The following is a 14,511-nucleotide window of genomic DNA, read 5'->3' on the forward strand; positions in this document are numbered from 1 at the left end:
TATCAATGGTAACCGGTGAACACTTGGACTAACCGTCCCCCGCAAGAATGTCGGTCCCGACACTCGCCAATGAGGGGTACAGTGATACACAGTGGCCGACAATGCCACTCGAGTAATATGCTCCTAACTCCTGAGATGGAGCAAGTGTCCTCAACTCCCCAACAAAGTCTATCCGTAAGGACCAGTGAAGTCTCTTGGTCACAGGACAGACAGGAAAGCAAAATGGGGCTTCCTCTTTTCCTTGGCTGTCCAGGTTAGATAAACACCAAAGCCCCCAGGTTCCGGTTCACACACGCAACAAACGGGATGCGCAGGAGCAGCCGCTCGACTCGCACACTTCTCCCGTTATGCCCGGCAATAGTTTCCTTACTGCCCCCGCTAGACGTTCACCATGGCCCCAGGGTTACTCACGTACCAGTCGGGACGCGTAGGAGCAGCTGCTCGACTTTCGCTCTTCTCCCGATACAACCAGCACGCACGGAATGGATTGTGACTGAGACGCTGCTTCTTACCTCGCGGTACTGCAAAGAATCGTCGGCTCGGGCTCTGAATATCCGACGCTGTTTGTGGAGGCCGCCATAGTTTTATACATGTTTGGACCTGCGCATGCGCCGCGCACGGCATCCCGGGAATTGTAGTTCGTTCATGGCCGTCCATGGGAGTTGTAGTTTGTTTCGTCCGCTATCGCGGCTGCGTGTTGTTTTTCCTGCCACTTATGCTCCGTGCCCCCACAAACCATGACACTTATTCAGATCCATTTTAAAACCGGGCAAAACCCAAAATACATATTCTCCCGAAAATGGATATGGTTAAATAAAAATAAATATACCCCAAAAGGTGCAGGGCTAAGATACAATGAAAAATTCAGCCCCTTAAATACTCAGGAGACTAATTTATATTTATATTGTTCTTACAGCCATCAAGCAGTGTAGCAAGGAAGCAGAATCTCCATACAACAAGGAGACATACATCAGGTAAGTTCATCATATATTATTATTCAAGTCACTTTAAATGTTACTGCATTAAGTGCGTAGATTCTTTGTGAAATGTTTGTCTGTTTCTATTCTTATCTTTCAGGAGTCATTATGATAGCCCCTGCTACGTCAATTGAGAAGCTGATATTCAGAGCGTGAATCCCAGCGAGGGAACGCCGAAAAGCCTCACTAGAGTAGCGTGAAGGGCCCCGCAGCACCGGAGGAGCAACAGGGAATCAGGAAGCTGAGCCCAACATGGAACACTGGGAATCCTGCCTGGATCAGAGTGAAGGACCCTGCGACACCAGACGAGTAACAGAGAAGCCAGGAGTGGAGATCGACGAGGGAATGCAGAGAGCACCCGACCAACCCGAAAAGAAATCAGGTAAATGAATGGATGGGCACGATGGACGACCCACAAAAGTCGACTAGAACGCAAAGCGCTCTTCTGTCTTGCTCAGACTCCTATATTCCTGCCTTGCTCCCTCCCGCACACACATGTGATCAGGAGCGGAACTGGCCTGACACCCTGTCCACTTCCATTAGAGATGTAGGAAAATTGCAGGTCGAGCGTAGTGGGGGAGTATGTATAGAGGGGGTAGTAAACATAGAAAATAGACTATCCTAAGCCTTCCACAAGTGATAATTTAAAAAACGTCCTTACATAAGCAGGATTGCCTCATACCGTTAGGATTGGGAGGAGGAGGACTACATATCGGGGTAATGAAGATTATCGGTAAATAAATAAACCATTAACATGAGGAGTGCACCGTTTGTAACATGGGTAAAATTAAGAAAAAATTGGACAACTGATGCAAGAAAGGCACCTAATAGACGGGAGGTACTTCTTAGGAAAGGAATGGGCAATTAACAGGAGAATTGTGGTTATTGATCTATGAGACCCTCATTACCATCTGCAATGTTTATGTGAAAGAGGAGCCAGACAATTACTGCGAAGTTTAGATGCAGATAATTAACTAGAAGGGATATGACAATGACTTATGGAGCACATCAGGCAATAAGAGCAGCAGAGCACATAAAAAACAAGTAGCAACTCATTGAAAGGTCTGATCATAAATCAACGGAAGCCAACACAAGTCAAAGGGTGCAAAAAGAGGTAGCACAATATGAAAAAAAGAGGAACAGGGCACAACCTAATGTATGATATGAAGCACAGAACAAAGGCAAGTAAATATTTAACTCCCTATATTAGGACTACTGGTCACTCAGCGCTCTAATTACTTAATTTCAGCTCATTAAAGGTCTCATCTTATTCTTTTATCAAATGCTACACATGAAACATGAGACACCTATATCACTGCTTTAGCCTACTATTTATAATTAGCAAGTATGTGAACACCTTTTTCTACTATAGTGAACACATCCCACGCCAAAGAACTTAAGACCCTTCTCCTTTATATTTCCATTTCTTTGCCCATACAATTAGTGATAGTCTTAATCCTACTAATTTGAAGGCAGTTTAAGGACTAAACGGAGACCTATCCATTGATGCTACAGCTATGAAATATGTGAGGCCTGCTCCAATGTTGTATCATCAGAAACAGTTCATCTTCAGATGCTTACCTAAATACCAAAATATGCTACTAAGAAAATCTTAAAGAGATGAGTGTAGTACACCAACAAAGATTAAACAGTGGAACAAGAGAAGAATGAAATTATAAACAGGGTGGTAACATCGACCAAACCTCCATAAAGATTCTATCTTGGAACATCGCCGGAGCAAAAGACTTCTTAAGAGACAAAGGAAAAATGGAGTCCTGGGACACGTAAGTATTACAGGAAACATGGCTAACAGCCCTAGTCGATGTCCCAGGTAGAATAGGCCATCAGGTTAGTGGTACTGGAACTCAGCACTATGGACGAGCTAAGGGGGGGTCTGTCTGTTTATATTTCTACGGCACTGAAAATCAAGTCTTCCCAATTATCCGCGACTACCGCTGACATACAAATAATAAAATTGGAAATGAGTCAACTCGTTAGTACAGGAGTTATCATACTCATCAACATATATGCTCATCCGAAAACTAAGACTAAACAAGAGCTTTTAAAAAAAGTCAGCGAAGTAATAGCAGAATTACGTCTTGATCAGCCAAACTGAGAGATAATTCTCACCGGAGATTTTAATGGCAACTCATTACACCCCCATGAAGACGAAGATAACATCATCACTGCTAACGAATTATGGGCTTTAGAAATGCAGGTGATCCCATTGGCGAAAAGAATGGACAAAGTGGGTCGGCAAATGATGTGGGATCTTGAACAGCTCGGTATGGGCGTGTTAAACGGGAGAATAAAACAGGACAGACCCGCAAATTGCACCTACATTGGTCCTAGCTCAGGCTCAATTTTGGACTACACTATAGTCTTCCTTCCCCTCTTAGGGCTAATCAAGAAGTTTCAAATTATATGCTCTCCTGATAGTGATCACTCGGCACAGCACATTGAAATTAAAATAATTCCTCCCAAACATTTAGAGGCCCCAATGTTAGCAGGGGAAATGTCAACAATAAATCTGAAACGTTTAAGGTTGACTAGTGTCACACTACCACAAATAGCGCTCGATGCAAAAAATCTAATGCAAACGCTTGTCCCAGAAAACCAACTGCCCGTTGAAATATGGACCACCTTCTTGAACTAATTACCAAAGGTAGGAGTCAATGTCAAAATGAGGCATAATGGAAATAAGAACAGCCACCTCAGCCAGACATCAGGTGCTTTGAGAAGGCGTTTGAGACAGTCATTGAGGAGAGTACAAGGACATAGTTCCCAATCCAAAGTATGGCAGGATGTTCGTTTTCTAAAGAAATTATACAAGAAACAAATTTGGAATGTGAAAAAAAATGAGGACATCAATTTTTAGACAAAAGTATTGTACAATGCTAAAAAATCAGACTCCAGAGCATTCTGGTCGCAGGTAAATTCATTGAACAGAACCACAAATACTATAAGTACGACCTGCGTCTCGGAAATGGCATGGGTACAGTATTTAATCGATACATTTTCAATAAACCCCATAACGCAGCCATCATCAACAGTAATCTCTGTATGTAAAAGTTCAAACGCAGAGATTCAGTGCACCACGGTGTTTGATCTGGTAAATATCCCGTATAAGAAGCAGGCAGGCTTAGGCCAAACATCTCGAGTATACACAGAAGTAGAAATACTGCAAATAATAAAGAAAAGTAGGCAAGATAGCGCACCAGGACCGAACGGCATCCCCCAGGCAATTTACAAGCAAGATCTCCATTATTGGGCCAGTAGCTTTAGCAATCTGTTCCGGACGATCAATGTCACCAGTCGGATTCCGGAAAGCTGGAGAGGCGCGATCATCAATCCAATATACAAGGGCGGGGACCGAAAAAATCCAGCAAATTACCGCCTGATCTCGCTGATCGATGCAGAGGCTAAATGTTATGCGTCACTGGTGTTAATCGACCTTGCAAAATGGTCTGACGATAACAACAAATTCCCAGTAAATCAATCAGGGTTTCGCCGTGGCATAGGCACCATGGCAAACGCCATAGCAATAAGCCTGATAGCCGCAAAAAGCCTACAAGAGCGTCAAGCATTACATCTATGTTCAAACTAAAGCAGCAGTGTCTGCCGGATACAATCTTAAACCCAATAATGGACCTTTACACCAACACCTGGATGCAGGTTAAGGTCAACAATGGCCGAAGGCTAACACGGAAGATCACAACCAGTGAAGGACTAAAACAAGGCTGCGTCTTGGCGCCCCATTTGTTTAATTTATTCATGGCTGATTTGACACCAAGGCTAGATGGGATCAATGCACATCCTCCACGTCTAGGAACTTTGCCACTCATGCATCTATCCTACGCAGACGATGTTGTCTTCCTCAGTCAAACTAAAATAGGACTACAACGTCTCATGCATGAACTGGCTGAATGTACCAAACAGAATCTAATGGAAATAAACAGTAAAAAAACTAAGGTCATGATAATAACGCATCGTCGTACAAAACAGCTGAGTTTCACAATTGATAACAAGAATCAGAAAGTAGTGGATAGCTACAAATACCTGGGGATATATCTGGATAGACGGTTCACCTTCTCCACGCACTTTGACGCTATCGAAAAGAAAGGTAAAGCCTTACTGTATCCATTTTGCATCTTGTCCAAGCAGCTAAAAGGCCCTCTGTTTACACCCCTACTTACAGTTATTAAAGCCAAACTTCTCCCAACGATAGCTTATGGCAGTGTGGTACATGGTGGAAGAAGTGCACCGCTACTAGATAAAATCCAAACAAGAGTGTACAAACATGTATTCAGCTTACCATGTGATGCTTCACCAGCACAGGTACGCCTCGAATTTGGATTACAGTCCCAAATATTACATAAAAAATATGAGACAATCAACTTTTGGTATAACATCTGGTCCAATCGCAAAATAGAAATTAACTCTGCTAATTGGGAAGCTCTGCAAAGCAACTCCAAATCCCAGTATGCAAAGAACCTAAACTCCTCCCTGAAAATTACCGAGATGGCGTCAATATGGAAAAGGAAGTTACCAGTAACATCTTTTAAGCAGACCGTAAAAAAGGCAGTCAACAGGCACTCGTTGATCGAAGACAAAACAACTCTTAAACACCGAGCACATGCTTGGATGATAATACAATCCTACAAAAGGCCGGTACCAGCTCCCTATCTAGGCCTTGCTTTTCCATCGCATTTAAAACTAAAGTATCTAAAGCTACGCATGGGAAAACTGCCAACAAACTCTGACCAACCCGGCTGGAGGACATCGGGCCCGAAGGACTGTACTCTATGTGGTGCGGCAGTACAAAACATCATCCACTTAATCTGCATTTGTCCAGTAATGGATCCTGATCGCCGGAATCTACTTAGGGTGAAGTTCAACGAAAAAGGAATTCGCACATGCCGCTCAGCGACATTACATGCGTTGGACTCAGCGGATCCACAATTCATTTGTCGAATAATCAAATATGTAATTAATTTTGAAAAAAAAACTGAAAAGCCAACACAAGCCTGAACTTTTTGAACTTTGAATTTGCCCTGGCTAATTCAGAATAGGTCTCCGAAACTACTAGGATTCCAAGAATACCTGTGTTTTTAGCATTTTAATTAACGGTTGTTTTAAAATTTGTATTCTACTGTATAGCAGCTCACATAGGAAAGTATTTTTTACTTATTACCATATTATAACGGTTTTTATTAACTATACAATAAAGAATTATTATTATTATTTATTAAAGAGTGTAGTACAGATGGTTTTTGCCAGTAGTCAAATATTCTAGGATCAGAAGATTGCTGCTTTATTCAGTTGCATGTTCTGTTTCCCAAGTACTTGTCGATTTATAACTGAAATCAATGCCACCTTGCTCCAAATGCACCTTGCAGCGATACTGCAGCCTGCAATCCACCATACTCTTGCCTACATTGAAAGACCACTTAATCATATAATTAAACACTTGTCTACTAGAGGGACTTTATAAAACTACCCATAACCAAGTTAAACTCAAAAACTTCCCACAAAACATATTTACTTGAGGCTCTTGGAAACTGAAAAATAGTTTGCTATTACTAGAATGCACATGCCACATAGTTCACATACACACCATCCAATCAGTACATTTTAAACAGGTCAAATCTATAAAGAAAAATCCATTATCTCATAAATGGCTTTCATTTCATATTAAAATTTCCACCTAGCATCAACACTACACTCCATTGTTCCAGTCACACTTATATCTGGTGTTACTCAGAGAGTCTAGGTAGCCAGTAACGTGCTATCAACTCAGTACCACCATCCTTCACCTCGCCAACAAACATCTTATAACCACTCTGATAAAAACAAACACATAAATACCACACAGTCACTTCCACAACAATGCATCATAGCTACCTTCTTCGGTTGTCATGCCAATTGAGAAATCAAATAATTGACAGCAGACCACTAAACTCAAAAGAAACCAGCATTGAGAAAGCCAACAGGGATGGCATTGACAAGCTGTTGTGCTATTTTTTTGTTCGAAGAGTATGCCAGAAAAATAAGAGAAAACAAACCTGCAACCAACTAAATGTGGCTGTCATATGCTTGCAATAGAAGCATTCACATTTTAAACATTAACTGATGTGGCTGTTTTATAACGGTGTGTTTTAAATTGTTTTAAATAACAAGCACTGAACTGTACCATGTATTGTACTATTATTTGTGAAGGTGAGAGGAATTATTCCCTGCCTAACCAAGCACTCAAACTGCGGAGAGCTAAAGTCTCACTTTATAACAACTGTAACAAGCATTGGCAAAGGCAATAGCTCTGACCTTCACTAGTGGTAAGAATTTTTTTTTATGGTAGCATGTCACAAAATAAAATGAAAAAAAATACTGTAGCCACCTAAAAGTGGCTGCCATTTGCTTGTAATAAACATTTCCAAATTAAATAACATTCACTTAAGCGACCAATTTGCTAGTGATGTATATTAAATAAGAAGTCTTTCAGTTTCACAATGCATTTTATTATTATTTATCAAGGAGACAAGCGTAAATCACCACCAAACCAAGCCCTTCACTTGCAGGCAGCTACAACTTTACAGTATCCATGAAACACTTTCATACATCATCTTTAAAAAAGATCCTGAAAATAAATCACCATCTAACGCGGCATTCAAGTACAGGCAAAATAAATAGACAGTATTTAAAGTTATTATAAAAAAATGCATAAAATGAAAAAGCACACTTTGAACCACCTTTGATACTGAAGAGAAAGGAACTATTATTAGGTGGAAGCTAACAATGTGCACAGTCACTCAGTGGAAGGAGCTAAGGAATAAAGTGTACTGGCCCATTGCTCCATTTTGTCTGAAGTTGTGTGTGGAAGTAAAATGTGAATGATAAACAGACCAATAAATGGAGCCAGCTTACCAAAACTCCTTCTGTGTTTGTATATTTAGGGCCAGATTTATCAAGGTTTTGTGTCACCTTTTGTGCTCCCTTTGTGCCATGAAAGGACGTTCAAGGGCAACGCAAAACCTAACAGCTTGGCTTGATAAATTGCTGCCTTGCGTTACTTTGCCACAAGGAGGCGTTCCCTTGTTGGAGATCGGGTGTGTGCACACATCCATTCATGGATTTTGACGCATTCCTAGATTTACCATTAGTGGTCAGAATGCTACACCTCTCAAGGTGAGACATAACAGTGAGAAATATCTTTATTTCTCCTTGTTTTTTCCCCTTTCTACGTGTGCTGCATTCTGCAGCATACGCAGAAAGAGGAAAATGCCTATGGCACCCTTGCACACTGAAGCAATGGTGCCTCCCTTAGTGCTGGCAGCCAAAAATGCGCCCGTGCTGGGACAGGACAGGAATGCTCCTTATACTGTTAAATGTGGTGCATTCCAGCCATTTTCCTTTCACGTAGCGCAGCACAGAAAAGTGGCTTGTTGCGTTCCTCTGCGAGAAAAAATGAGAAATATGGGCCTTTGATTATATTTTGGGAGAAAAAAAACATTAGTATGGCTCAAAGTCCAGAACTGAATCTGAAAGGTCCTTCAGCATACTCCATGCATCCAACATACTAGTAAGATATTCACCTAACTCATTTTACTTTCACATAACATACTTAAACCACTTGTAAACTAAACAATCGATAACTCTAGTAACAAAATATACAAAAAAAATAAGACCAAACAACATACAAACCTGAGAGAAGAAATTCGACGAAACGTACGAAAGGGCCTCCATTTTAAGAAAGCCTTAAGGTGAAAATGTTTCTTACATTATAACATAAACAAGGATGCACGAAATAGCTAAAATAATGAGATGAAAGTATATTACTTCTCTGGGTGAAGCCAGGCCCAATCTATGAATATTTTAAAGAATTGCTACAAAATATCAGGATGCAGCTGCCACAAGCCACACGTAAACAAAACCTCTTGACTGTGTTGGCAGGCGCTGCTCTGAAGTAACAATTCTTCATTAAATAATAAATTAGCAGCAGTCTCAGAAAAAGGTTACAAATATTTTCCACACATACTCACATGTTTCAAACCAGAAGAAACATCTGGCTCAGCTATGCTTTCTTCAGTCTGCATTTTTCTCCCGCAGAGAAGGACTAGGATTGAAATATACAGACGCCCCTCAAGCTCCTTCTCTACATTGCCTCAGCCTTAAGGATGTACAAAAATAAAGGTGCGAAAATATATAGGTGGAGCGTCGCTTTCTGAGAAGAAAAAAGATGTGGTCACGCCACAAGCGCGAAAGCATCTTGTGCCACTTACAGTGTAAATTAAAGGCACAAATGGTCTTCACGGTGGAAGTGTAGCCCTGCACTCACACAGCTATAGTTTCTTAAAGAACCCTTATTACAAGTAGGGCTTATTTATACATTTAATGCATTTTTTTTATTGCAGCAAGTTATCATCTCAAAATCAAGTCATATCAAATATTCTACAAAGGTGCTCCTATCTGGCGATAGAGCAGTGAAAAGTGAGAAGGTGAATAAATGGAGTGCTGGTGCTATATACAATACTATGTACATGTGACTGATAGGGATAGTATGATGTTATGAAAGACACTCACTTTACGAGTGTCACAATCAACATTCAAATAAAAAACAGTTCACATTAGAAAGTTGAAGTTTCAACCTGAAATGCTAAATGAATCAGAAAAGGATCATCATCAGTACAGAACATTTGAAGGAGACACCAGCAGAATTGTGGTAGTAGTCCTATAATCCTATTGAGTTTTTAACTAAAAAAATACATCAATCCTTTGGCTAGTACTAACATTAACAAGCCAGGAGGTAAGTGTCTGAATGAGCTGGAAGAGGAATTATAGATGAATCCAATATTAGGAGAGGCATCTGTAAACATTCAAGACAACCAGAAATCGGACAAATAACATCAGGAAGATCAGGATCATTCAGCAGGGTAACGTGCTTTGCCAGAGTGAAACTGGAGCTTACAGTGTAGACCTCAGGAAATGTTTTGCTGGAGGTGGGCTTACAGCAAGTTTTAAAACGATCTTCATGATCTTCATCTGATGAATAGAGCACAAAAACCCAGAAGTGCCGGAAGCAGGTGACAAGAGGGGTATGGAGACTATGGGCATATTTTCCAACCTTTCACGCAATACTGTGTAGCAAGGCAGCTTGCTGTGCTGCGTTGCGTGAAAGGGAGAGAGTAGAAATGCTCCATATCTGGATCACTTCAGACAGCCTAGCACCTTTGCAGGCACCCTTGCACCAAGGTGTAAGTGCACCTGCTTTACAATGAAAATTGTTACTGTGCAGGAAGGCATACCTTCCAGCACGAAAGCAATCTCTTGATGCATTTTGCTCTTTCTATATGTGTTGCAGATTGCAACACACATTGAAAGAGGAAATGACAAGGAGCAAACACATTTTTAGGTCTCGACCTCTGCCAATGCGCTTGCGCATTGCAGATGTCGAGATTATAGAGTTGAAACCAGGAAAGCTAAACCAGGTGGATTGCTCAGAGTGCATATGCCCATGCTTGCTGTTTGCTGCCACAGCAATGCCGGGAGCTCCACACTTCAAAGGAATGCTCTCCCCCGGCCCCGTCTGTGCAATGCCTCTTCTCTCACCCTTTCGCTATCTCCCCCGCCCTCCCACCTTCAGCCTCTTCCTTTGCAGCGCACTCTCTACCCCCTCCCTCCTCCTCACCCCAAAATTTGTCTCTCACACCACAGGCTGCTGCTATGTACGTTGGCCCAACCCGAAATCGATTATTGGCTCAATGAATCAGTACTCACAGTTGATCATTTTTGTGACTGAATAGGTGTTTCAAGTTAATCACCACTTGTAGATTTTATCAAACAACTTAGAAATGCATCCACCTTGAAAAATTAATTTATTCAAAAAATGAATTTATTCAAAAATGAGGAGTTTTAATGAATTACTCCAACACAGCGAGGAAATTTCATATATACATTAATAAAAATTTTTGAACAACGAACGGTAACAAAGAGAGCAGCGTGCTTCTATAAAAGTGCCGGAAAAATAGAGAGAAATAGTGATTTTGATAGAAAGGGTGTAAGCCTCAACAGAATAGTGACATAGGGTTGTTTATAAAATTGAAAAAAACACAGTGCTGTACAAAGGACAGCAGAGATATGTACAAAGGCCACTAATTGCTTATTTCTCTTTTAACATTTATACATTCTTTTACTGGCATGTATAATGTTTGAAAACGGTAGTGGTCCTATTTTAGGGGAGTTTCGCGTCGACGTTTCGACCCGTCTGGTGGTACTAGGGTAGCTGGGGACCTCGACCTGCGGGTCTTCCTCAGGACGTATGTGGCACAAAAGAACTCCGTACCGTGGTTAATAAAGCTGTGGGCCTACAATGAATTACAAAAGGCAATATTTAGGTGGGTGCATAAGATAGATGTTAACGAAGAGGTGACCTCGACCTCAAGTTACTTCCTTACCCAAAATTTCTTTGTTGGGATGATCAAAAAACCTCCTACACCTGGATGGTTATGGACGACTGAAGGGTCACAGTCTCGCTCCTTCAGTACCTAGGGAGGGGTATTATGTGTCAATCCTTCATATAATTAGGAATCCATTAAATTAATACCTCAAGTATCATTAACAAGGGCTTACCAATTAGTAGTCGTGGGCCTTCCACCAAGGTTATTCAGTTGTAGATGTCAACAGTAACATATACGAATTAATCCGTTACTGTAAGGGAACATATGAATGCAAGTATTTAGAAGGGGGTTCAATCAGTGTATTCGTCTGTTTTAATTGAGAATAGCGGGGTGGTTCATACCTTTTGGTGTCCGTGTGCTGGCATCTTAGTGAGTCTAGGTGGAATTCAATGAAAGCGCCAGAGTTCCTGCAGAAAACATGCAGAAGACGAATGCGACCTTGTGTTATATTGTTTTAAGAGGGTACAGCGTATTAGTAAATAAATGGTGGTTTTTAACCCATTATTTACCTTACGGGATGGCGGCTTCCACTTAAGGGTCGTTTACAAAAGACGATCTCAACCGGCAATAAATGACGCTGTATGGGGACATGAAAAAGAAAGGTCATGTCAGAACCGGGTGCGGTGATCTCGCAACCTAACGGTCATTAATTAAGTTTGGAAATAGGTCTACGGGGGAAAGAAAGTCTTACCGGGAGTGTGGCTTTCCTGGCGGCGACTGCTCAAGTCAGGGGGCCTCGTAGCGCGGTGACGTCATACGGACGTTTTAAGGCATTTGCAAAGACGTCGACATAGAGAGCAGACTCAGTGAAACTCTCAGTTGGATTTTAGAGGAGAAAAGTTGCTTGGCACAGAGAAAGGACTCAGTGTAGTCATGGCAACGGTGTTTACCGTAAAGTGGCCAGACAAGGGTAAAAATAAATTCAATAATTTGAACGATATCGGGGCCATGGTAGTTTTATTTACTATTGTTGGTTACATTTTAAAGGGTATGGTTTGAGAATAAATAGACATCGAGCAAGGGCTTCTCGGTGGACAGTTGTAAGAGTTTATACAATGCACCAAGAAAGCTCAGGGTGATGCACAGTGCGAGGGTAATGTAGTATCCTAAACAATAGTCAGTTGGGGTGCATCATCTGTTGTTTAGAACTGCTACCTGTTTGCTGATTTCTTCGTATTCGTTAAGCCCCCGCTTTATAGTGTCGAATAGATGGATAAAACGGCACTCACGAAGGCTCAATACATGACTGAAGTCTCCTCCTCTAGGATTAGGTGTTACCTTTTCCAGGACACACCATTTAAGACTATCTGGTGTATGTTCAAATTTTGTAAAATGTTCCACAAGTGGTGCCCCCTGGGTCTTACATTTGATACGACTTACATGTTGCAATATGCGACACTTTACTTTTTGTATAGTTTGCCCAATGTAAACAAACCCGCATGGGCATGTGATCGCATAAATAACCCCACTTGAATTACAGTTGCTGTGTTCTTTTAACACGTGTGTGTGGTTATTATGTTTGAAACATTTAATTTCTTCAGACAATGGGCATGCTTTACAATTCCCACACTTCACATGGCCCTTTACTGGTGGAATCCCCCATAGGACAGTTTGACTTGGTGGATTTTTGCTGGGCAGGAGAGCTTTCACTACATAATCTCTTATATTTTTCGCCTTCTTAAAAGCATGTAGTGGCAATGGAGCATTGTCTATTTCATCAGCAATCATATGCCAGTGCTGATTAATTATTTTTTTGATCTTATTACTCTTCGTCGAGTATGTGGTAACACATACTATTCGGTCTTCTTTTCGTTTCTGATTATTTCTCACTTCCAAAAGGTGTTCTCTATGATTGTACCAGGCACGCTTGCGTGCCTGTTTTAGAAGTCTAATCGGGTAGCCTCTGTCTACCAACCGGGATAGGAGGTAGTGAACTCTGAGCTAGCTGGCAAAACCAAAAACTTTAAGTCTAATATCGTCAGTAGAAGACCTAGTTAACCTCTGCCCTAGGTCTATACTATTGAAGATATTATTCCAATGCGCAGAGCCTATTGGGATAATAGGAACTACACTACATGGCGCCCAAACGTTTGGATAGGCGATAAAACTAACGCAAGACATTAGAGTAACTCAGTCGTGCTTTTTCACACAGAACCCCTTTTTTCCCATAATACTCCAAAGACGTCTGGAGTGGGTGAAAGGTCATATCCGCCAAACCTCGCAGGAGGAGACTCCTATGTATGGTTCTTGGTTTAGTCAACGTTGAAGGATACACTGTTCCAAAATATTGTGCATCTAATCTTTGTTTCCATAGAAACCTGATCTGCAAACAAACAGAATAACCTTCCTGTCGGTAAAATGGTAGACAGTGATGATGAAAGGGAGACAGCTAGACTAGCAGCTGAACTCCTAGCAGCTGATAATACTCTGCTACAAAATGACCCGGATATAAAACTCATCCCGGTCAACATAAGAAAATCTATAACTTTAAAACTTATAGAAAATGGACTGACATCGAGAGGTGGTACAGTCATATTCGTAATTGAGGCACACGAATATCGGCAGACAGAGGTATTCTATTCATGGATGAACTTTCCAGCAGCGAATGCTGTAACAAAAGAGTTCCACTATTATAAAATAGAGGAACCACCGGATACCTACACTCCTTTCGAGGAGGTAGAAGTACCACTCAAATTCCAAGAGCACATGCTCTTGTTTGATGGCGCCCTAAAACATAATAATCACATCACCAGGCTCGGTCCACTAGGTAGACCAGGAGCAACATGGCCGGTCCTAGCCGGATATACACCACATCCAGACATTGAAGAAATGTCTGCAGCAGAGCTTCTAATACAGCTAAAACAACTAATCAAAATACATAGACAATTAGTCCAATATGTAATGCGGACTTCAACAATCCAACCAGCAAGTAAAATTCCACAGCTGACCCCTCATCAGGGTAACACAAATAAAATTACACCACAGAACATACAGTCCTGTCTAGGTAAAGTACCCTCAAAACGGGAACAAATACCTTTCTGGCTAGCACAAAAAATCACTCAAATAGAGGCGGTGTTTCC

At 41.3% G+C, this 14,511-nt stretch overlaps 1 protein-coding gene across 1 annotated transcript in view; it reads right to left on the reverse strand.

Annotated features, from left to right (window-relative positions):
- The window catches only part of LOC144827640 (C-C chemokine receptor type 8-like), a 43,266-nt gene extending 34,144 nt beyond the window's left edge, over positions 1-9,122 (reverse strand). The window contains exon 1 of the mRNA XM_078685886.1: positions 9,017-9,122. Within this exon, the coding sequence (XP_078542012.1) occupies positions 9,017-9,070 (54 nt within the window). The 5' untranslated portion in view covers positions 9,071-9,122. The remainder of the gene's footprint in view (positions 1-9,016) is intronic.
- Positions 9,123-14,511: the final 5,389 nt, after the last annotated feature.

The sequence above is a fragment of the Lissotriton helveticus genome, chromosome 4_1 (genome assembly GCF_964261635.1).
Source record: "Lissotriton helveticus chromosome 4_1, aLisHel1.1, whole genome shotgun sequence".
NCBI classification, from domain to species: Eukaryota; Metazoa; Chordata; class Amphibia; order Caudata; family Salamandridae; genus Lissotriton; species Lissotriton helveticus.